This window comes from Kryptolebias marmoratus, linkage group LG4, assembly GCF_001649575.2.
Source record: "Kryptolebias marmoratus isolate JLee-2015 linkage group LG4, ASM164957v2, whole genome shotgun sequence".
In the NCBI taxonomy this organism is placed as follows: Eukaryota; Metazoa; Chordata; class Actinopteri; order Cyprinodontiformes; family Rivulidae; genus Kryptolebias; species Kryptolebias marmoratus.
In genome coordinates, this window is record NC_051433.1 from 16,148,888 (window position 1) to 16,174,124 (window position 25,237).

A 25,237-nucleotide genomic window follows, 5' to 3' on the forward strand; every position below is an offset into this window, starting at 1 on the left:
TGGAGGGAGGGTGGGAGGGGGGGAGGGGGGGGGGGGGTTCCCTTTGAGTCTCTGAAGCTGACTGATGGGATTAGACAAATGACTCAGCTGTTGCCCACAGCTGTCAAAATCAGGATTATGTGCAAATCTGACAAATCAATGCGCGCCGTAATCTGAAACAAGCAGCACCTGCAATATGATCCCAATAATGATGTTATTAATGGAGCAGGTTGTGCAGTATACTACCTTAGCATTTAGCTGTCATGTTCAAACTTTCTCTTTGTTTACATGTTTGACTGAGAGGAAAGGCACGGCCTGACTGAACGTCAAGTGCATTTTAATAATAGCGCAGCGTTTGGTAACATGTCCTATTTTGGATCAGAGAGCATTTTGGACCATGAACCCGTCTTGATCGTGGCGTCCTATGTGGCGATTTGCTCGCCATTTCATACTTTCACCATAAATCCAACAGGCAGCACCCCCACCACACCCCCTCCCTCCTCCTTGGAGACGTTTTATAAAATTACTGTTGAACCCTGGCAGCTGTGGCCCATCGGTCTTTTATAGGAGCCTCTACCGGTTTCCCTGCTGTTCATCGCAGTGAGAAAAAGTGTGTCCAAAAAGCTGCCATTGTTTCCCCCTTCATGCAGCGCTCCCTCCTCCTTGGCTGCACTTGTCTTTTAAATGCGAAGTTTATAGGCTCAGTTTTTTTTCCTTTTTCTTTTTTTTAAAACCTCAAGTAGCTACACAAAGACAGAATCACTTGGGGTCGAGGGGAGTGTGTGACCTTTTCTTGGAAAATCGTGAGGTTCAACAACAAGGCTGACTATCTATCTATCTATCTATCTATCTATCTATCTATCTATCTATCTATCTATCTATCTATCTATCTATCTATCTATCTATCTATCTATCTATCTATCTATCTATCTATCTATCTATCTATCTATCTATCTATCTATCTATCTATCTATCTATCTATCTATCTATCCGGTCAGTTAATCTTTGTCGTAATTACAGAAGAAAACATACTTAAATATATTTTCAGTCTGAGTGTCTTTCTTTCTTTCTTTTTTTTGTATATTGTAAATAGTCGATCATTGTCCTTCTACATTTTGCAGACTTCATTAATCCCTTCTGGGGCCCTCTTGTCCTGCAGAAAGTTCCCCTTTAGGGTCAAATATTTCACTTGATTTGAGGTGAAGCATGGTCAGCTCTGGTTTTTGCACGTTGCAGGTAAATTACAGAGGCGAACAATGATTAAGCTCCTCTCTTTATGCACGGATTAGCTTCATGAAATAGTCGTGATTTGACCTCGGCTTATTCTGGTTCTTTCCTCTCCTCTTACTCAGTGCACTTGATACAAGTATCTGGGTCATACGCGATAGTTTTTCTTCAATAACTTGCCATATCATAGCAGTAAATTCTATTTAATTCTTTTCTGAGAGTAAACACAGTCACTTTGTGAAAACAGAAGCTTGCATTTCAAACCTTCGTTTCCCATCTCCTACACACACACACACACACACACAAACATACTTTGAAATGATTTGATACCTTGTCAGTGCACTTGACGCCTCCTAATTATGTGTTTCTGGCTGCTCCATGCCAGCAGGAGAAGCTAATGATGGAGATTATTCTGCTGAATCTGTCATTTTAGAGCACTTCCTTTCTCATCTGTTTGCCTCAGCTCTTTTACCTCAGCAGGAGTTTTGATCATCAGCTTCCCCAGCTCCCCCACCGTCACCTTCTTCCTTGTTAATTCTTCTCATTCGTCTTATTTCGCCCCCCTTCCTCCGGTACTCAAGGAAGAGCGTGTATCTCTTCTCCTTTATTCGCCTGTGGGGCCTTGGTGATCCCACAGGATTAAAAATGCCTTTTTCCGTCTCTCTGATAGAAGGAGAACTTCAAACACTATTCCCTGCGCACCTCAAACCCCATCACCCTTTCACGCTGCCTTTGATGGCCCATGGGGGTTCACACAATACATGCTGAATTGGACCCGTGCCAGAGTTGCTTCTTAGTATTCACTCAAGGTACGTGGGTGCCAGCGTGGGGGGTTCAAAGGGTCCCTGCTTCCAGGTCGGTAATTACGGTGAAATATTGTGAAAAAAGTGAGTTTGTTTACATCACTTGCAGAACTGTAAGCATCTCCCTCGTTACAGTGTTGTGTGGATAAATGCTCCTCACGCTGCAGAAGAAGTGACTCAGTCCAGAGCAGTTTGCTGGGAAAATGTTCCCAAGCAGGTTTTTATAAAACAACGTTTTAACTATTTGCTTGTGCAAAGATTTACATGGATGCAGTAGTGAAAGGATTCGACTCGTTTGTCACCTGCCTAAAATATTTTGTTCCTAATTCCTAATCTCTTTGTTTTTGTTCATGTATTTAATACCAGTTAGCTAAACACTTTATAGCAATAGTTCAGATGTGGTTAGTTCGGCAGGGGAAGATTTATGAACAGTTAATGTCTTACTTGTTGTAGATACCTCTTGGAACTACCTCAGTTTGGAAAAACTGAATTTGTTTCCGACTGAATTAACAAACTAAGAGCTAGTCTTAACGGATCCAAGACCAAAGTGGATATGCTGCCGTCTTAAAGCAACATTGATTTCAAAATGTCTTCTAGAAGTTCACACAAACAATATGTTATAAGCCTTTACATTCTTGCTTTTTTCTGAATACACAGTTATTCCAGCAGAAATATTATTAAATCCCTGCACCACAATTGCTTCAACTAGCTGTTCCTTTCACTATTTGTGCTTGAACATAACCATGGATTCTAGGTAATAACTTTGCAAAAGTGATGATGATGTAAAGGATTATAAATTAGCATTTCCATGAACTGCTGTAATATGTTTCAGATAGGAGTTGATCTGAGACAGCAATCCCTCAGCCTCCCTCAGATTAGCTGTAAATTCATCAGTCCGATCAGAATCAAACTTTATTTCTCCAAACTGAGTTGTTCAAAGAGTTATCTACAACAGGTAATATGTTAATTGTTCATAACCTTTCCTCACAACCTCACTTCAGAAGATTTGAACTATCACTTTAAGACCTAGAGAAAAGCCATTGAAACACCTAAAAATTTAGAAATAGGTCAGAGGAGAAGTGGCATCTCTGCTGATTGCAACTATTGCTCTCTTAGTTATGGTTGCATTTGTTGCAGGAAAGTTAAAAATGTAAAAACTGCTGTGATTTCCTTATCGATTAAAATAATTTTCTCTTATCTGACTATAAATCTGAGATTGCCCCATATCTGTGGACTAGTTCTCTCCCTTGCAGGCTTGATTTTTTCTTTAAACTCGGACATCACTGTGTCCAAAAACAGGTAAATCGGAGACTGTTCGAATCTAGTCTTGGTGAAATTTCAAGCACGTCGACTCTCCGACCGAACAAACTTTCACCGCTTTCCTTCGTGCATCATAAATCCATGTGGGCTCCCGTTTGGAAGTTCTTGTTCTGCTCCTGTTATGTAACCCTGTTGAGATGAAGCACGCAGCCTCACACAGCCCTGCACATGTACACACATGTCAGGGGATTCCACATGTGCACACTTGTGCTAACACATGCGGATGCCCACACACGCCCCCTTTCACACACACGCACACACACCCACACACTCCAGAGAAAAAGTTCTCCTATTGACAAAAAAGGTCACAGAGTTCACAGCTATGTGATATATTGGACGAGAAGACTATTAGCCTCATCAGGTCTCTTTCTTTGGCAGCAAAGACGAACCGGTAGTAACTTGAACACTTATCCCCCCACCACACACACACACTCATCCACTAACCACTCCCAAAAAAAACAAGTCTTTTATAGTGTTGACCCTATAAAAGGGTCATTTCCTGAAGGTGCAGGAACCATAAAAATAAAGAGGGAGAGCGCTAAAAGGACAGAGCAGCAGAAGCCGGACAGTCTTCCACTCACTGCTCAGTGTTTGCTGGAAGTCGGTGACTATGTGTGGTTTTTATAGATTTATTTATTCCATGGAGGTCTCAGTTTGACGATGACACCTGCTCTTCTTGTGTAGTTTGCTGGCATCAGTTTGAGGGAAAAGATAAACTTTGGCGGGATTGTTTGGATGCTGGGACATAAGCGGTTTGTTTAGGAAGAAGAAGAAGAAGAAGAAGAAGAGGGGTGTGCGGGACTGTAGAAACTGCACAACATGCTGTCAACTTTATGGCTAATAAAATTTCAAAGGGACCCAAGTCTATTAATAAAAGGACAAAATTTCCCTCGGACCTCAGGAATCTCACTCCTTCAACCCTTCTTCCTCTATTCCCACGCTCCCCTGCACCGTCCCCTGCAGCCCCAGTGCTCTCTTGACTTTTGGGAATACTTAAGAATTTAAAGACAATAGAAAAAGTATTGAGATGTTTGAGGAGGCATGGCTATGGGAGAGGATTTCTTTTGCTCTCCTTCTTTTTCCTCTTGGTTTTGTGTGAGTGCCGAGCTCCTCGCTGCCTCTTTAAACGGTTTAAAAGAGCGTGATTGCGTTAGGAAGCTTATGCTCTGAGTCTGAAGGAGAATGGAGGGAAAGATGGGAGTGAGTCCGCAGGGAGCAGCAAGCAGCCCAGTCCTATCCTAAAGGGACGGAAATAATAGAAGGGTTTTATAGGTACAATTAAAAAGACCTGAAACAGATGTTACGTTTCACTAATAAAGAAAATAATTACTTCACACCAGTAATTAAGCACTTTGTAGGTACATGAGTGAGAAGTGGGAGGAGGAGGGCTGTGAAAAGATAAAATGGAGATCATTGAAGGGATTATTGTTGATGGATGTGCTCAGGCCCTGTGTGGTCGTGTGTGAGGAGGTGCCGAGGATGAGTTTATGGAAGAGTCCATTAAATCTAAGAGGCGTTTAAGCAAACGAAATGCTGCGTGAGCATAATGCTGGATCCCAGGAGGGAGCCGCTGTGTCGGAAGGAAGCACAATTAACGGTGGACTATCTCCTGATTATCTACATGAAAATTTAATTAGCCTCTTTTCTGTGGCAAATCAGAGCTGCTTCTTGCTGTATTTACCATACTGCACTTCATCGTTCTTCATGGTTCAAGTGATTTCCATAATGTAATGCACACGCGAACCGAGAGAAGCTCATAAAAGAAAGAAACTACAGAAAGATGATGTTGCTGGCAATTTCTTATGAGTGCAGTGCCAAGAAAGATGCTTCCGGTTTAGCACAATGGGATCACTTTGATTTTTGTCTTCGGAGAAAACACTTGGCTCAGGTCCTGACAAATTTGGGTCCCCTCTGGGATTTCTTTTCAGTTCTCAAGAGGATTCAAACGGATAAAACTTCAAGCGCGAAGTGACTCACGGTTTTTGTTTATGGGCATGACATGAATATTTAATGAGCATTGTTTGACAGGAAAGTTTTGAGTACAAAACATTTCTTTCAGTCAACGGAAACTGTTATACAAAGTGGGTTGATAGGTTTATATTCATGTCTCATATGTGTCAAAACAAGACGTCTACCCGTGCTATTGTTCTTTCTGCAGAGTCATAGGGTCCACCGTGTTGTTACATAAAACGTCAGAGGAGTTACAAATAACTTGTGCTGTAAGGGATAGTTCACATCTTAAGTGGGGTTTGTGGAAAGGTCATGAACAAATAATACTGGCTGTAGATATCTCTTTGAACCACCTTACTTTGGAGACATAGAGTTTAATCCTTACTGGATTGACAAGCTAACAGCTAAACTGAACAGGGTCAAGACTGAAGTGGATCACTGCCATCTTGAAACGACTTTGAGTGCCGACAGTTCATAGCGATTTATGCAAAAGCTGTTTTATAAACCCTTACATCACTATGACAGGGCTATTTACACAGATAGAGCAGCAGCTGTAACACTTCCGATGCAGCCTGGGGCACTTCCTGCTGAAATATAACATTTTTACAGAAAAAAACTAAACAAAAGATATTTCTGACAGAGACGTGTGCTCCATTTTTGCTCTACATCATTATTAGATAACCAGATAGGTTCTGTATTTCAATCATAGTTTGGAAAGCTTTACTTAAAGACACAATTACTGGATTGCTGCAGTAAGTGTGGTTGGGGAATCATTTAAAGAGGAAACTGATCCATTTTACTATTATTTCAATAAATGTATTTTATTGCAATGCAGAGAATAGAATAGTTACAGCATCACAGTGCAAATAATTATAATGATAATATAAACTTGCCCTTGCAATTCCTTGTGCTTGCTGGTTATTATGAAGTCATGTACAATTCTGTGCAAAAGTTTGAAACCACCCCTCATTTTTTAAAATACTTTCTTTCCAAGGTGTCAGACTTATTTGTAATCTTTTACAGTGAACTTGATCAGTAGCTCTCCAGGTTTCCTAAAGGTCTTTCAAAGGTTTTCTTTAACTGCTTTTCACTCATTTCCTGTCCAGTTCTTGTACCTGACCATTACAGAATAACTTTTGTATTTAAAAAAAAAACTAATTAACAAGAAGAATTCCAGCAAATACCTGACCTGAGAGATGCATCATGCTTCAGTTGATCATAAAGATTTTTTTTAATTGCTTTTTGAGAATCATCTTTTTGGTGTCAGACTGTGTTGTGTTTGGTAGTGTTCAGACCTTTACCTAAAAACTGAGAGCAAATTGTATCTTTGTCACAGACTGTTGGTCACAGACCCTAAAAATTTAATTTAAAAACCAGTTCTTTGCTGTTTGTTGTCTGCTAAGTGTCGACACAACACTTGAGTTTAGGAGCTTTTTTCATGCCACATTTGAGAGTTAAGTGGATCAAGACTTTTGCACGGTACAAAGCTTCTTGTCTTTAAATGAAACATCTGCTCCTTCTTATAACCAGCAACGAGCCTGTAAACCTATTTAAATGTGACAGCTTGAGTTTAACAGTTCCCATTAGCGTTTCTGAACCAAGCAGCGTTTGCCCCGTGAGTGTTGTTTTCGTCTCACAATAATGAGTCGACTCCGGAGATTTAAAGGCTGGTCCTTTGCTGTATCTCAGCCCCCCTGTTACACGTCAACACATACATAACCTCAGGATCAAATACCTTCTCCTAAAATACTCACCTGCCAAAGATTAGGACAGAAACCAACAGAAACGTCTCCAGTTTTGGTGGCTTTTTACGGTAACAAATCAGCGTGGCTTGAAATAAGCTTTTAAAATACAATTACCAGATTCGATTTGTAATATCAAGATCTTGTTACAAAAAAACTAAATTGAGCATACTCTTCTGGTGAGCATACGTAATTAACTGGAAGAGTTTGTCAGCTGTTGCAGTGTGTTGTGTTGTTCCACTGCTTGGAGGAATTTGAACAAATATTCAGTCAATTTAAAATAGTTAAACAGCAATATCACTTGGAGAGACTTTGTTTCCCCTACAAATCCTTTTATTTCATGCGAATGAACAGTTTTTTTTATGACGTACTGCAGAACTTTTACCATTTGAATTTCAATTTAAGATTTTTCATAACATCTGGAATTATTTGAAGATTAGACAAAACGTGTATTCTAGTAAACTATAAAAAGGTTTTCAACAAATAGTGGATGATTTTGAGTTTTATGCAGTCTATGTATAGATTTTTTTGCTTGTTTGTTTTTGGCTTTTTTATTTACCTTAAGTAAGTAGTTTTTAAAGCCAAAACCTCAACCTGATGAGATGTTGATACCGCAACAAACAGCATAAAATGAAACAAAACAAATCTGTTTTAAATAGATATCACATGAAGCACTGAACAGATTTTAATGTAACTCTCAGAAAGATATGCATCAACTGATTACCTTTTGGTTTCGTGAGGGCTGCAACAGCTAATCGACAGTAGAAGATTCAAAAACGGCAATAACTCAGGTCATTTTTGCAGATGCTGAACTAAAACGTGGTGTGGTAGTAGCTGAAAGGGATCCCCAACACATAATCTGAGCTCTGACAGATCATACAATATCTTTGTTTTAAACTTGGGCATGCAAGATGGCGGGTGATATGCATTCCTTCAAGGAATGCTAGATTCATTGGTACAATTTTCTCTAGTTCTTATAGATTGTGAGGTTCAATTTCTGTTTCTAAATTATGATATATGAACAAAGATCAGCCCTGTGAACAGACTGTTTTCAAGTTTCCAGAAGGACATGAATGTGTTTTAAAGAGATGGTTTGGTCATTTCTGTCAAATAGTTATCTATAGTTAGTACCTTATGAGCAGTGACAACAGTCATAGAGTAAAGTGTGAGGAAAAGGGAAGAAGTCTGAGCTAGCCAAACAGAGGCCAGTTTTTAAAATTGTTTTCTTAATTGAACATCTGTGTTGCTATGTGAATAGTAATTTACCTCATTTGGCTAGCCATTAGCCTAGCATCGACAAAGACTTCTGCTCTTATCTCTATACTCCCAGCTTTACGACTGATAAGGTACTAACTACTGATAACTATTCAAAACTTCATAAATGACCAGACTATTCCTTTAATCTCAGCTCCTGTTAAACTGAAGGACATATTAGACCTGAAAAGTTCAAAATAAAACTGATCAAACAGCATTTTAGCTTGCTGTAGATATTGTCTGAGCGGTCAGTGTTTGTTCACGACAAACCAAACGACAAGATTTCGATCAATCAGAGCAACAACAATCGGATCTGTCTCAGTGTGAGAGTATAAAACTGTGATGTTAGCAAAGCTGGTGAAAAACTTAAAGTTGATGAAGAGAGTTAACAAAACTCAACCCAACAAAAAATGTAAAAAACACATTTGTTTTAGCCAAATCGTTTTGTTTAAAGAGGAAGATTCACATGAAAATAAGAGCAGCAACCGGTATAAAAATTATCTGTTTTTAGAGTCATGTGATACGGCAAGCTTTGTTATTCACTGTTTTTCTTTTGAATTCAAATGTGTGAGGCTTCAGTGGCGATTGAAGCCTGTCATTTATACAACAGCATCTTTAAAAGCAGGTCGTTTCAAACCCTCTGGATGTCTTGTTCGGATGTAAGAGGCGAAACCTTCTGCATGACGTGAATGCATTTACGTGTAGATGTGCACAAACACGGCCGATCCCACCCAAGCTCGCCTCATGCTGTCCAGCTGTCCACCTTATCGCACTTCACTGCTCCTTCCCGTCCTTCTGTCCAGCAAACGTTCTCACAATACAAACACATGTAACACTAAAAACAATGAGTTTCGAGTGTGTTAGCTGAGGGCTGTTTGTGCATGTTGTGTGTTTATGTGCCTGTTTCTGTGTGTGTGTGTGTGTGTGTGTGTGTGTTCACTGAGCTAGAACAGGGAGCATTAGGAGGTGTCTTTTGTTGCTCCTGGGGGGCTACCGTGCTCAGTCCTAATAGGAGTCTTGTGCCTGCCGTTGTCCCAGGGGAGGCCTCTGAATGAGGGGGTCTGACTTCACACACACGCTCGCATACACACACACACACGCACACACCCCTTTTCCATCCTCAGCTCGAGCTCGGCCTCCCCCACCATCCTCCCCTTCTCCCTTGGGACCAGCTGAGAGACAAAGAGGGAGCAGGGCTGGGGTTGGATGGGATGTTTGAGGGGGTGCGCTGCTGTGGCCCCTGTCTTATTAGAAGGGTCGTGAACGTGTCACGATGATTAATATGCCGAGGTGCGTGGGGATACCCTAGAGTCACATTTATTCAACACGAAGGCTCCCAAACACACACACATTCACGACAAAATGGCACATTTGCATTTCCCATTAAGCAAAGAAATTATAGATATATATGCAAATGAAACTCGTATCTTGGTTTGTGCCATTATGCATTATCCATTCGGACATTAACAATAGAGTTTCCCTCCCCGGCCCATCTGAGCTGAGTATTTTCACCTGACGGGCATATGCAACCACATTTCCATGCAACATCCAAGGAGTTTGAACAAACTTAATTTTTACCCTCAGATTAGTGGTAAAAAAGGCATAAAGTCTGTGTTTTTAAGATAAAATCATTTGTGATAAATTTAGCTAATCTAACATGATTATTAATTAATATTTCAGATTTCAAATCTTGCATTTTTAGTTTTTTAGTTAGTTTGTTGTCAGACAAAGACTGTATAATATATAAAATATAACAACAAAAGCCTTTTCATTGTCCTCCACCAATGAAAGAGAGTAATCACACAATTTGGTCTACATTTACACATTTGTTTGTCTGGCTGTTTGTTAGCAAAATATCTCATGAACCACTGGATGATTTTTTGTTAAACTCTCAGAAAATAATCATCAGATGCTGATGATTAACTTTTGGAGTCAACTTGATTCAAAATGGCCACCTCATTTTACTGACCTTAGAAAACACAAACAAATGGCTGTATCTCAATCAGTTGTTGAGATAATGAGGGAAACTTTGACGTGGTAGTAGCTGAGAGTCATCCCCAACACATACTCTGATCTCGAACTGATCAGTTTTTAAAACTTTCCTTTAACTGTTGGAGTCAACTCTGTCTGTTTGTTAGCAAAATATCTGAAAAACCACTGGATGGGTTTTAAAGGAACTTTCAAAAAGTAATCCTTGAATAGACATCCACAACTGATTGAATTATATGGTGTCAACTCAGTCCAAGATGGCAGCCACAGCTAACTAAAATGTCTATAACGTAGTCAATTGTACAGATATTGAAGTAAGATTTGATGTGGTAGTAGCTGAGAGTCATCTCCAACGCATATGCAAATATAATGTAAATCTATTTTCAACCTTTGATGAAAATGGCAATAATTTCAAATTAGGATTTTAGTTTAGTTTAGTTTTAGTTCTCCCTGATCACTAATGTATGTTTTCAATTTTAAATTCAGTTTTCTACTTTCCCATGTTTCTGCCTGATTACATGAGACATAGTAGGAAAAAAGGCATAAAAGGGTATAACACATAAGCTTGTTTTAATCATTTATTCTTGCAGGATTGAGTGGAGAGGTGGTTGCAGTAAATATATATATATATATATATATATATATATTGTAAAAGTTGTCAGGAAGAGGAGGTTTGGCAACATAATCTTCATCAAAACGATTAGAAAGGTTTATGAAATGCTTATTTTAGGAGGCAAATACATATTAGTATCTATTATTAAATAATCTACAGTGTTTTTCAGGCTCGCTTTTTCGGCAACATTTCACTTATTCATTGTATTACNCCATCCCACCCCCGGCCCCCCCTCCATCTGTTTTCAACAGTTTAACTGGCTCAGTTCTCGTCTACGCCTCAGTGACATTACAGCTAAAACCATTTAAATGGGGCTACGATTGGATGAAAACGAACAGATGGCATGGTGAATAAACCCCTATATGCTATATGCCTCCCCTTGCATGCATGTATAGGAGGCTAACTATGGAGGACAGGTACCCAGGGAGCCCACCAGATGTTTGATAGGCCCACCTGCAGGCCTGCTGTATGTTGGCAGTAAAATTCATGCACTGCATATGCTGTAATTATACCACAGGGAAATAAGCTGCTGTTATAATGAAGCAGGCCGGACACATGAGAGGGAATATCAAACAAGCCTGTTTCCTTTGAGGAAAAAAGATACAGCCACTGTCCTACTCTCGACGTGTATTTTAGCAGAATAGGAGCAGCGTCCGGGCTGTTGAGCGTTTATTTTCTTTGGTCTTCTTGAGTTTGGCTCAGCAGAGAGGTTTTGTTGATCCAGCAGGTGGTGCTGAACACAAAAATCAAAGTTCCTATATCTTTACTGCAAAACTGGAATCAGAGTATTACAGCTCTGAGCTATAAACTAAGCAAATTATCCAGGAAATTAAGCCATAAAAAGCCTTTCAGTAAAAGTACTGGCTTTACTCCAACAATGTGCTCTGACGGCCAAACACAGAGTGAGTTCAAGAAGAAGGATTAAATGTCCCATTGGTTTTCTGGACTTTACAAGCTAACCTTGCTCATTTTGCCCAAGTGGAATGCTCCGCCAAGACACGGGCTGTAATTAGGCTGCAGGCCTCGAGCTTGTGCATTTACAAGATCTATAAAGGCACAAATTGATTTCCCATTTCAATGCAGTCATTGTTTGGCATGACGTAGCTCATGTGTTGTGCAGGTGTGTTTAATAACTGGGGTTACGGCAAACAGGCCCCTGCTTCTCAGGTTACTCCTGAACCATTTCACCTCCATGGCATTTGCAAAACTGTTGCCGCTTTTTTCTTTCTTTTTTTTTTAAGAATCCAACCAAACTGATGAAACCTGCTGCGCGCCTGTCCCCCAAAAGTAGTAAGCACAAGTAAAGCCAAAAACAAACCGCAGAATCATTCATCCCCAGTTTTTGTGCTGATGAGCAAACACAACGACGCCCACGGTAATTACGATGACCCCAGCAACCCAGTAAAAGATGAGAACATTGACATATTGTGTGTTCAGCGTGAGACTGTGTATAATTTACACTCGCTAATGACTGTGCTTGGAAATACAGGCTGAACAACCACGTCTGTCCCTAACTTGGCTCTTACTCAGTGTACCGCAGTGAATTCATACCCCTGAATGCATGCCAGTAATTCAATTACAATACTAAAAGCAAAAAAGAAAGAAAACACACACACACACACACAGTGTTCTTTCCTGGTCAATGGAGTTGGATAAACAATTCACCATTGGCCGAAGAATCTCCACCCTTATCAAAACAAAAACAAATTGTGGCTGATTCAGCACTGTTGTGTCGCTGAGATCCTGAGCGATTCTGAAAAAGAAAAAAAAAAGAAAAAGGCGTGATGTGAAGAAAGACATATTACCATTGCCATAGGGTTGACCTTGACCTTCAAACTCAATCTGGCTGTTAGGGTTTCCCTCCCTCCCCCAGCACCCCTGAGATGTAAAGAGCCTGACGGTTTTGACCCCTGATCCCATTTCTTAACTAGACTGAGGTGCCAAATAACCTTTTGACCCAGGAAGCATTTGCAGGTTGCCTAAGCAACCTCAGATTTAGCAGTGACTGACAGGTCCACGCTGTTTTTCCGCCTCTTCCGATCGGGTTTTCATCTGTTCACGAAATAAACAACCAAATGCAACATTTGTTTTTTCTTTTTTGGGCTGAAATCTGATGTCAAACATGCTCAGAGAAAACAAGCGGAATAAATATTCTATTGTACTCTGTCGGCGCATTCACATGCCGGATAGATACAGAATAAATTTCCCTTAATAAAAGAACACTTTACATGGAAATGAATGTATGAATTCAACGGATGGATGTCATTAGATCAGATGGAGGTCTATGTAAATGAACCATATGCAGATCTGACATGGGGTGCAAATCACATGAAATACCACGAGCCGTGGATCATGACAGGAATAAATCTGCCACATTTCAAGAGGCGGCTTGTGTTCTCTGACATAACTCTTAATCCACTCTCCAAATATATTTCCAACAAAGAGGGCTGCCTGAAAAAAAAAAAAGAAAAAAAACTTGAGATGTTTTAATTTTGCTTGTTGTAACGTAGTCCATTTCATTATGGCTGACCCAGGGGAATCTGAGGTTACCATCTGGCCACTGGCCACCATTACTGATTCCTGTTTTAATATGCAAATGGATCTGTTTTAGAACCTTAAAGTAATCACAAATGTTCCCCGACTGAATAGACCAAATAAGAGGACCCTGTGCACATATGATGTGCCACTTCTTTCTTGCAGATGGACATAGCCCGGCCAGTTCACTAGAGAAATTAATGCTCAGGATCAGATGTGTTTTATAAGCTTACGCTGTAAAAATGAAGACAGGTTATTTTGTCCTGGTTTGAATGATAGTTTTTGTAAATTACAGGCTTTGATGTTCAAAGGCTATGATGCATTGTTTAAAACAATGATACAGACAGAGTAAAACGGGACAAAACAGAAAAGATAGGATTGATTTTAAACAACAAACTGTTGTTAATGGGATTTTAGCACAAGCTGTTCAAAGACCCTTAATACATTCACTGGTAAAACACTAATCACCCCAGCATTTTCTTAATAATTTAAGTGAAAACTTGGAGGAAGCAGCTTGGCTCAGAGGTAGGAAGGTCACCTTCCAATCAGCAGTTCAAGGGTTCAGCCCACTGCCTTTGCAAACTGCAGAAGTATGAGTGTATGAGTGGAAATACAAGAAAGTGCTGTATATAACGTGGAAAATACATAATTAAAAATAGTGCTTGTTTGAATGAGAAACACCGTGAATCAATACTCCATAATTACTGGTCTAATGAATCAAACACATAGTTTGTGTTAAAGGGAGAGTTTGGATTCTTCTGAAGTGATGTTCTGGGGAGTTGTTATCAGTGATCAGTGTCTTACCTGCAGTAGAAATTGTTCAGAGCATTATCAGTATGGAATAGCTAAGAGAAGTTTATGTAAATGCTATTTTATAAACTTTTACACTACTTTCACATTTGCATGAGACACATTTGAGTTTACAGTAGACATCTGTGGTTATTTATACTGATGTATGGATTTATTGGCGTCCATTACCAGCGACAGCTCTTGTGAAAAACAGTACATATGAAGAGCAATCTGACAAAGAAACTAATATATTTGATGGGAAAGTAATGCAGTGTAAAAATCAGTAAGATACAGTAGTGTTTACTTCAACTTCTACAACATTTTCATTGACTTTTGTCTTTTATTCCACAGCGGAGCCCCTGGTGCAGGTGAATGGGAAGCCCAGCTGCTGCTTCTTCAAGTTCAGCCCTAAGCTAATGTTCACCAAGGTGCTGAAGGCCCAGCTGTGGGTGTATCTGCGACCGCTGCAGCAGACCTCCACCGTCTACCTGCAGATTCTGCGACTGAAGCCCGTCACAGAGCAGGGCAGCCGCCACATCCGGATCCGCTCCTTGAAGATAGAGCTCAACTCCAGAGTCGGGCACTGGCAAAGCATTGACTTTAAGCACGTGTTGCAGAACTGGTTCAAACAGCCCCACACCAACTGGGGAATTGACATCAACGCCTTCGATGAGAGCGGCAATGACCTGGCAGTTACCTCGCTGCGACCCGGGGAGGAGGGGCTGGTAAGGATCCTCAGACCTGTCCTCGGGGATGGGGAGGGAAAACAACACAGCTCGCTTTTATGCAATCCATATTTCAGTCAAATACAGGCAAAGGCCTGCTAGGAAAGAGGTGAATTTACCATTAGGCAAAGGTAGGGTCTGAAGATGGTCTTTAATATACTTACAGCATGGGTTTTATTCTTTTATTTATGCTGTTAAAACAGGTATAGTCCAAAATATCTTCAAAATGCTGAATAGATAAATGTGTCTTCTCCCTCCGTATCAAATAACTGGACTGTTTCACATTCTTGCTGCACACAAGCAATACAGATGTTAACAAACGTAGGAACTGGTGAAGCTGCCTTGGGGAGCTCTGGGTGATCATGTACCCTCATCTCATATGCAGCTCATATCATTTTGCAGCCATGGACTTACCATTGCATATTTGTTCAACTATCCCTGTACCCTAGCCTTAATCCTAATCAAATCAGTAATATAGATTACTTTAAACCATTGGTTGTCAAGTCAGGCACAAAAAGACCCATAACAGGTGAATCCTTTTTGTACCCAAGAAAGTCTGGGTTTAACTAACCAAAACTACAAAAATAAGAAGTAAGCAGCTCGTTTTAGACAGCATGAAAAGTCTTCTGAACACATTACATGGAAACCACATACATGTCAATCTGTCACAGAAACTGCAAACGTCCACAGCTGAAGATCAAATGAACCAAAGCTGTACGGCTCATCAAACAAACAGCAAGAAAAACAATCTGAGATTAATTTTAAATGTGATTTACCTGACAGGTACGATTTGCATCCAGCAAATAACAATAATAAACTCCAAGTAGGTCTTAGATAAATAAGAGTTGCAAAATAATAAGAAAGATATGAAGTGCCTGTGTTTCGGCTTGGGCCTCAAAATGACTAAATCCGCCTCTGCTAAAAAATTAAAAACGACCCACACTGAAATAATAATTGAATAGTATAAAGAATGTCACACAGCAGAGCCGTACAATCTGTCTCAAACAAGTTCAAAGGTTTTACAAGTTGCTTAGACTTATTATTAGACTTCAGATAAAATAATTAATCATAAAAACACAGACATAATATAATAGGAGGTTTCAAGCATATTCAGAAATGTGTGAGAAAAATAATCCATGTGACCATCTGAGAACTTTTAGATTAGTATGTTTTGTATTGTTTTGCAAAGTAAGTAGAAAAAAGGTGCAACATTGCGATCAAGTGTTGACAGTAATAATTTTTGATGTACGTACAATAAAATCAGGAGCTTTCAAAGCTTTTAAACAGACCGCAAGATGGCACAGTATTTTTACAAAACTGCATTTATTTTAACTGCTAAGATAAAAAAAACACAAAGGAAATATGTGCATGGTTTTTTGTGATGTGAAGCCATTGAGGGTAGATTATTGGGATTTGAAGCCAGCATCATAAAACTTCAGTGTGGTAGTTATTTAAAAAAAAAGTAAATATTTAGTTTTTCAGCAGTTTTTGTTGTGGAGAAAAAAGGCAGGATACAAATAAAACCAGAGAAATTTGTAATTTTTGTGAAAATGAAGTGAAGGCTGAGTGTTGAATAATGGCATTTGTTGAAGAAGCTGAAACTGAATTGTTCAATTTAAAACAAGCAGAACAAAAGTAAAATTAGAAATTCTGTAGCTAGAAGTTGAAATTAGCAAAATGTAGCTACGAGCTAAAAAAGCTAAACTGTACATAAAGGCCAAAAAAACAAAAACATTAGCTGAAAGATAAATTTTGCAAAAAAGGGGCTAAAAGTTAAAATGAGCAAGATGGTAGCTAAAAAGTAAAAGCACCAAAAGAGGACAAATATAAAGCAAGTTTTCTGAAGTAGATCTCAAAGAACAATGTTTCTGAAGAAATGAAAGAGATCTTGATGTATTTAAAAGGGGAATGTTTTTGCAAAAACAACAAAAAAAAATCTAAAAGTATAAAAAAAACAAATACTAAAAGTCACAGCACGGTATTACTGGTTGAACCAAAGGTTTTCAGATATGAATGGTTTAAAAAGCACAAAGTATGTGAAAGTAGTTTGCAAAAAAAAACATACAAAAATAAATTATAAATAGGAAAACAGTGTGAATGCTGAGTCAGCATCAACAAAAACTTTAACCTCTTGTGCATCAAATTACTACACAGGGGACGTTATAACACAAGTCAGCTACTTTATGTTTAGTTTTATTCTGAGAAAAGCACATTTTGTGTTTATCATTTATTATTGTTGTGTCCTGCTTATTTTAAAATTAATGAATTTATTTCCTTTTTACACACATTGGGTCTTTTTAATTTTTACACTCATCAGATCAGTGACAGAGCATAAACCTCTTTAACTGCACATAACACACAACATATGTATAGCTTGTCTTGGTTCATATATATGCTCAATGTTTTCTTTTTCTCTTTTTTTTAACGTGGTAAACCTCTGGCTCTATTATAATAAATGAGTCTGCTCAAATGAGTTCAAACTGCCGTGTCAAAGCGAGGGTCATTAATCTAGTTAGGGTTACTGAAACTGACAGTTAAATACAACATCTTTGTTGAATTATGTAGGCCACTTACCCTGGCCCTAGTTAAGCAACACCAAATATTTACCAAGCGGTTATTTGGGTCAGATCTTCACAACACATGAGAGGTCAGCTCTGGTGTCCTGGCCAATAAATCGCTGCCCTCTGAGCACACAGCAGTGTGCAATATTATTCCTAAACAAAGAGGAAAAAAGAAAAGATCCAGAGCACGGACAAGTGTACAATAATATCACAAAACAACAAGCAAGAAAGGCAAACTCTGCTTCTCCTTGATCCGCTGAGTCTTTATTCTAAAATAAAAGCCTCAAAGGCCACCCTGACACGGTCTCACCCCGGCTGCCTTTCAGTTTATTTCCTCTTTTGAATGCGTCACAAAAACCTCTGCAGCAGCCCAGCTGGAATCACTGCGGGGAGAAGAAGGCTTTGGAAAACAAACATGCTGAAGTAAAATATTTGATCTGCTCGCTGCACCCAGAGGTCAAGGTTATGGTAGCCTGCATATGACCTCACGGGTCAGAGGTCAAAGCAAGCATACACACTCGGCCATTAGTGTTAGAAAAAGCTAGTTTCTGTCAGTGCTCATTGACTCAGCCCTCGGGGGGGGCACATTGTGTTTATTCTTAAAAATGACAAATTGATCAGATTAAATTTTTGTTAATTGCGGGATGAGGTGGGGATGAATATGAAGCAGGATAAAGTCTGTTTCTCTGTCACAAGGAGGGGGAACTCTCTTTAGTTTGAGAGGAAAATCTATGAGCAGTTTTTGTTAATCATCTAAACCAGGGGTCTCCAATCCTGGTCCTGGAGAGCCACTATCCTGCATGTGTTACTTGTTTCTCTGCTCCAACACACCTGATTCAGTGGTTAAATCACCTCTTCATGTTCTGCAGAAGCCTGTTAATCACCCATTGATTCAAATCAGGTGTGTTGGAGCAGAGAAACAAGTAAAACATGCAGGATGGTGGCCCTTGAGGACCAGGGTTGGACACCACTGAAATAAATCACGGGGTAATCTTTTGTTTTAGTTACTGCAAAATTAATTCTGAGACAGTAGAAGACCTTGACCTGTGGAGTAAAAAAAAAGGGATTAAAAGATGTCACACCGCCCATGGGTCCAACGTCCAACGTCCCTTTTCAAATGTTTTTATTTATTGATTTTATTTATTTGTTGTTATAAAATGACTAAATTATTACTATCCATAAATTCTACACAAATGAAAAGGGTAGTTTATTTTACCTTTATGAAGTCATTAAAGTGTTTTAGTATTTTTGAAACACCTTTTGGCACGACAACATAATTCATACCTAACTTATCATCAGGTTTATTTTACTCATACATTAAAGATCAGCTGCGTAACAAACAAAAATCCTACAGGATCATTAGGAAACTTGTGTTATACTGCCATCAAAACCATTCAGTAGTTTAATGTTATAAAAAACTGATTAAAGTATCAGATTAACTGAGTATAAACATGGCAGAAATTAAACATATGATAACCAAAATGATGCACTTTGTATTGTTTGCTGATCTTGGACCTTTTTATCAGTTAGACATTAAAAGGAATATTTGTCTGTTTGTTTGTTTGTTTGTTTGTTTGTTGCTTGTTGTTTCAAAGTGGGTTTTATTGTGGTTGTGCAAATAGGCAGTACCTTACCTGCAGAGGAAACCGATCCGAGGGATCTCAGTTTGGAGAATCAGAAAGTAAATATAACGGAGAAGCTGAACTAATGTTTAGTCTGATCAGGGCCAAAACCAAAGACAATTAATGCTGTTTTCAAACAACTCAAATCTAAAAAAATCATCCCAGTTTATATGAATCCTCCTTTTTTTTTTTATAAAACTTGACTTATGTTGTAAAACGATACATATTAAGTGCAACCTGAAACAAAAAAGATCTGGTATAAAAAATATCAAAAATGTTATTGTAGTTCAAGCAAACACTTTTTATTAAATTGATATTTACACTGACTTGCTTTTCCATCAAGTAGTTAATTTGCCTGTTTACACCTAACCTGTGTGGCTTTGCAACACATTTAAACCATCTAAATCAAAAGTTTATAAAATGAAGTTTGTGAAAACTGTAATGAAAACATTGAAATAAGAGTAGTTTTAAAATCACTCTTTGGTTCTCGCTCAGACAATTTATTAGCTTGACTCTTGATGAGCATTTCCTCTTGATTCTCCAAACTGAGATCACTCTGACCGCTGTCTACTGCTGGTAAGATGCTGACAACTCCATAAAGCCTTACTTAAGACAACCGAACTATTCCTTTAACACAAAATGTGTGTGTGTGTTGCACATGAATTATTAGGTCAAAATATAAATGACAGAAGAATGTTATTTTCTTTCAGCATTTCAATCTGAGATACTAGAATCAGTAAACGGGTGCCGCTTCTTACAGACAATTTAAACCAAAACATCAAATATAAATGGGTCATGATTCAGCATATTTGCCATGCTTATCTAGCCTGTCATAAAATAGTTGACAAAAAAGACCCAAATGAAGGCAAACAAGAGCAAGGCCCCAAATTGAAATTTAATAAATAGACAGGCAGAAACTGAAGACAGTGTAATATGTTATAAACTGAAGTAGACACAAATTAATAGGAAAATCTGAAAACCAAGCAGTGTTTGCTGTATACTAGAAGGGGTGATTAGTGAGTGGAAATAGGTGGGTTGGCAATTGAGAACATCAATGGTAGAAATAGCAAGAGGGAAACAATAATATAGCTCAACTGAGTAACAAGACTACGTAACCCATAATGAAACATAATGAACTCGAATTCGAAACCAAACCAAACACTAATTCAAAGATCCAAAGTATAACATAATCAGGCTCAAATCTAGATTATTTGTTTGGGTTTTAAATTATTTCTTGTATTTGTTTTGGTCCAGCATCAATTGCTAAGATTCTTGGCTGCTTTATTTTTAACCCAATCCAATGGTTTAACCTAAAGTGGAAACGTGTATCACTGCATCTGAGCTCAGAATCTTCTCCTCAAAGCTGGAAATAATCTTTTCTTAACTTGTCGCATCGCCTACATAAAAACTACTAACACATAAACTTAACGTGTGACCACCAGGCGCTTCTGCCACTTGGGCAGAAGCAGAAACATGTATGGTTACCATGGGGACCCTAATGAGCCACTAGCAGCAGCTTTTGGATTTACATTTTTACAAAAGTAAGTCCCAAATGACTATTGGGCTTTAGCAAAACAAGTTTGTGTGTGTTGGAGCTTAACATGGGCACCCTTCGCTGCATCCGCACCGTCAACACTTCTCCAGAAATGTTCTTGTTGTATTCGTGTCAGTGCTGTTGTTCTCTTATAACCACCTATTTCTGTCTTTTGTACCTCCCTCCCCCGTGATTCCAGCAGCCGTTCCTGGAAGTGAAGGTTCTCGAGACCACCAAACGCTCTCGGAGAAACCTCGGGTTGGACTGTGACGAGCACTCCACCGAGTCTCGCTGCTGTCGCTACCCTCTGACGGTGGACTTCGAGGCATTCGGCTGGGACTGGATCATTGCCCCCAAACGCTACAAAGCCAACTACTGTTCCGGCCAGTGCGAGTACATGTTCATGCAGAAATATCCACACACCCACCTCGTGCAGCACGCCAACCCTCGCGGCTCTGCAGGGCCCTGCTGCACCCCGACCAAGATGTCCCCGATTAACATGCTTTACTTCAATGACAAGCAGCAGATCATTCATGGCAAGATCCCTGGCATGGTGGTGGATCGATGCGGCTGCTCTTAGGTTGTGGAAGGAGACACCCGCCTTGAATAATTATAGCTCTTCATCAAACCACCCAAAATCCTTATGGAGATCTCCCCTTCAGCACCAGATTTCACTTTTGCTCTGCTTCAAAAACACCCAACTGGATTTCCTTTCTGTTTTTTTTCCAGTAATTAAATTGATTCTGACTGTATAAAAAATTATAAATAATAAGAATCAAAAAAAAAAGAAAAAAAAAGAAAAAAGAACTGAGTGATGGAAATACAGTATATTACAAATTATTTGAAAAGGGAGTACTTGTGGAGCAGTTTCAGAGGAAATTAAATGAAACAAAACTATGTCATAGAGTATGTGTTAGTTTTGTGATTTTTGTTTTATGGCATCTTTGTGAAGTGTCCAAGTTAGTGGAATGTGATGACAGGAGACATAAGCATATTTCATTAAGCATTGTCAGTTCGAAAATACTCAGTTTTACAAAAACACTTACTGATGATGAAGATTTTAGCCACTTAAATATTTGCAAGGGGGCATGATCAAAATTATTTTGCAATCTATCACTTTAACTACTCAGAAAACATGACACACTCTTATGTGCGGAGGTTTTACTTGTTGAGATTCTCCTAGGACAAACCCAAAATCTTGTTTACAGATAAAAGATCCAAAACCAAACCTAATATAAATGCTTTTTAATAATACCCCGGTATCTTTGAAACCTCTTGGATGTTTTATTTTTATTCATGTAAAACCCAAAATTGATAGTGACAAGGTTCCACTGGTTTCATTTTCTCTTTCTGAGCAAATCAGTACAATTAGTATTCCGTCTCAACACTGCAAAAGTAGATAAATTAGTTTTAGCCAACCATGCACAAGAAAATATCTAAACTAAAACTGAAATGTAGATGTAGACTAATCCTGTAGTGTTCTGGAAAAGAGAAGAAAGGCCAGTGCAGGATGACAACAGACTGTTTTTGTTTTTTGTTTTTTCATCCACAAAATGAAAACTATGTTTAACTTTTCGTTGTTTAAAAAAAGGCACATAAATGCACAGTCTCTCAACTCACAAGGTTTTAACAGATAGTTCAGAGCTTTGAAAGCTGAGTTCTGTGAAAAGATTATGAACAGCTGATATCTTACCTGTTGCAGATAGCTCTTTGAATGACCTCAGTTTGGAGAAATAAAGTTTAATTCTGGCTGGATTGATGAGCTAATGGTTAGTCCGAGCAGAGCCGAAACCAAAGTGGATTCCTGTCATCTTAAAATAACCTCATGCACGAGTGCTTGAAGTGCAGGTAAAATATTGTGGTTATTTACATGGACAAATAGTGGAGGCAGCAGCAGTTAGCTGTAGCATTTCTTGTGCAACCTGGTGCACTTCTGACAGGAATGTTAAAAAAATGTCTGAAACAATCGTGTAATGGAAAACTGACAGCAGTGTAAGGGTTTATAAACTAACATTCCCGTGCATCGTTATGAGATAGCTGAGACTGAAGTTGCTTGAAGACAGCAGCGATCCAGCATGAGTTTGACCCTGCTCAGGCTAGTCGGTACAGAAGTATCTCACTGGGCTGCAACTGTTCGAGCTGGCAATTGTAAATTGCGAGAAAATAGGCAACATTTCAGTTGCTATCTCACTGAATTCTGAGTGTTTGCGATCAATCGACCAAAACGCTGTTGTTGTTTTGTTTTTTTAATTTTGTGTTTTTTTCACATGCACGGCGTGCAAAACTGTATTCTAGTCTGTGCACATTCATTCGTTGCCCATCTCTGCCCTCATCAGACTCCCTTTTCCTGCTTTCTACCCACCTTGGCAGCCCTTCCCAAATTTATGCACTGTTGAGACTGGAGTACACTTTTTAAATGAAGATAGGCCAATTTGGACCAATTTAAATAGATGTTGTTTATTGTGGGCATGGTTTTTAGACCTGGACATTCGGCGGTGTAGCCTAGGATGTCTTCAGTCGTAAAGATAACTCCTGTGAAGGTGTCAAAATACAGCTCTAGTTCTCTACCTGACCAACTAGTTGCCAATGAGATACTATCTTCTGCTCATCAGTCCAGTCAGAGTTAAACTCTACATTTCCAAACTGTGATCATTCTAAGAGCTATCTACAGACGGTAAGTTGTTAATTGTTTTTACCCTTTCTGCAGAATCCTACTTCATATGATCAGAACTGTAAGACTGAACTCCTAACATCACATAAAATCTATACCTTAGCATAAGCACACAGGGGTGTTATCATGCTGAAAGTAGCACAAATCCTAATAGAAGTTTACATGTTTGTATGTGTTTGCATCTGTGTAAAAACCATAATTAAATAAAGAAAGAACAGTAGTTACATTACACCTATCAAGCAAGTTCATAAATGTTTTCTCAATGCTAGTTTCAGCAAATTCACTTAACAGCAGTACCGTTCTACAACTATTAACTTTCATAACTTATAGAATACTACATAGAGATAAGATAAAATCAAGATATAAGTACTGTGACAGACTTTAGTTTAGAGAGTGTATTTGATTGCATTTTGAAATGCCCCCATCCATCTCAACCTCATCCGTGTCATCATCGTCATAATGGAGAAAACAATGTTAGTGCTTAAACTCAGAGTAGATTAGTATGCTCGAAGCTTGTCTTTGTCTCCTGGATGTCAAAGCAAAGATATCCTTTTGTTATAAACGAAAGCACTATGCTGTTGGATAAAGTGAGAGCCTTCTGACATTATATATAAATGATATATGTATATATTAAAAAAAGGGGTACAAAAACCTTTTTTGGGGGGCACTCTACCTTACCAACAATAAATTTTGCACTATGGGACGTTCATGGCGTGAGGTGTTGTATGCGTTTTACCAAGCACAAGAGAGCTTCTACAGTATAGGATTAAAAAGAATTATTCAAGTTTCTGGTGATAAGATATAAACTAGGGGAAGATATCACTTCTTTTTGATACCATCACACTTTCCTGACTTTGTCTGAAGCGGGGGCCTGTCCATACACCCAAATACTTCGATCCAGCCTGGAACCTGGATGTACTGTTAACAGCAGCCTGAAAGGCCTCCATTTCCACTTTGGGTAATATGCATGTGTAAAATGTGTCAGGGTTCGAGAAAAAATAAAAAGGAATGCTTTAACAGGAAACGGCCCACCACCAATTTTAATCTGTTACCGTTTTAGAAATCTTACGTCCTTTTACCGTAAGCAATGTGTCATCTGTCATGTATAGACATGTTTTTGCCTGTGTGTGTATTTTAAGTGAGAGCAGCCATGTAAAAATGGGAGAAGTATCCAGGGATTGTTAGCCAAAGTAGACGATGACATGTTGTGTGCTGTTACCTTTGTGATTGCAGGAATATGCTAGACCATTTCAAAGGGAGGAAAAAGGCTAGTTTAAGGGGCTGTGGTTGGAAAACAGTTCAACTGATCAGTTGTTATTTATTACTTACAATGAATTTCAAAGTCTGTCTACCTCACGTTAGCCTTCTAAAAGCCTTGCTTTTAAGTAAAAACAAATTCAGCTGTTAATCAGTGCAAACCCTTAACTCACAAGAGCCACCCCCATCCCCTCCAAAAACGTTGGCGTAAAGCACAGGGTCCCCTCGCTCTCAGGTTCAGGTTGTTGACAGAATGACTGACGGTAGCGACTCTGGTCACGTGTGGTCAAAAAGAAATAATTAGGTGTGCCCGTATCTGTGGCTTGACTGCAGTTGAAGCTGTTGAGAAGTTGTGTTTTGTCTTTTTAAACTGGTATGTCTAAAAGGTTTTTGTTTTGTTTTGTTTTTTTCATATAAATATATGAGAGTAACTATCTATGTACGTACATACCCAAATGTTAAACTTTATGATGTTTTGGACAGGTTCACCGCTTCTATCGTGTTTCTCTCTTTCCCCCTTCATTCCTCTGTTCTTTGTGTAGTAACAAAAATATCACCCCAACTTTGTAGTTCAATGGTTGTGCATAACTGTATTATTATTTTTTGCCTTTTGTTGTTTATTTACTGTAATTTTTCTTTTGTACAATAAATCATTTATTTAGCTTA

General features: G+C 38.9%; 1 protein-coding gene across 2 annotated transcripts in view; it reads left to right on the forward strand.

Moving 5' to 3' along the window:
- The window catches only part of LOC108235791 (growth/differentiation factor 11), a 27,750-nt gene extending 2,513 nt beyond the window's left edge, over positions 1–25,237 (forward strand). Inside the window, exons 2-3 of one of the 2 annotated variants that reach the window (XM_017416028.3) lie at positions 14,553–14,926; positions 20,843–25,237. In XM_017416028.3, coding sequence (XP_017271517.1) covers positions 14,553–14,926; positions 20,843–21,223 — 755 coding nt within the window. In that variant the 3' untranslated portion in view covers positions 21,224–25,237. The remainder of the gene's footprint in view (positions 1–14,552; positions 14,927–20,842) is intronic. The other variant, XM_017416029.3, reaches the window with a different exon arrangement.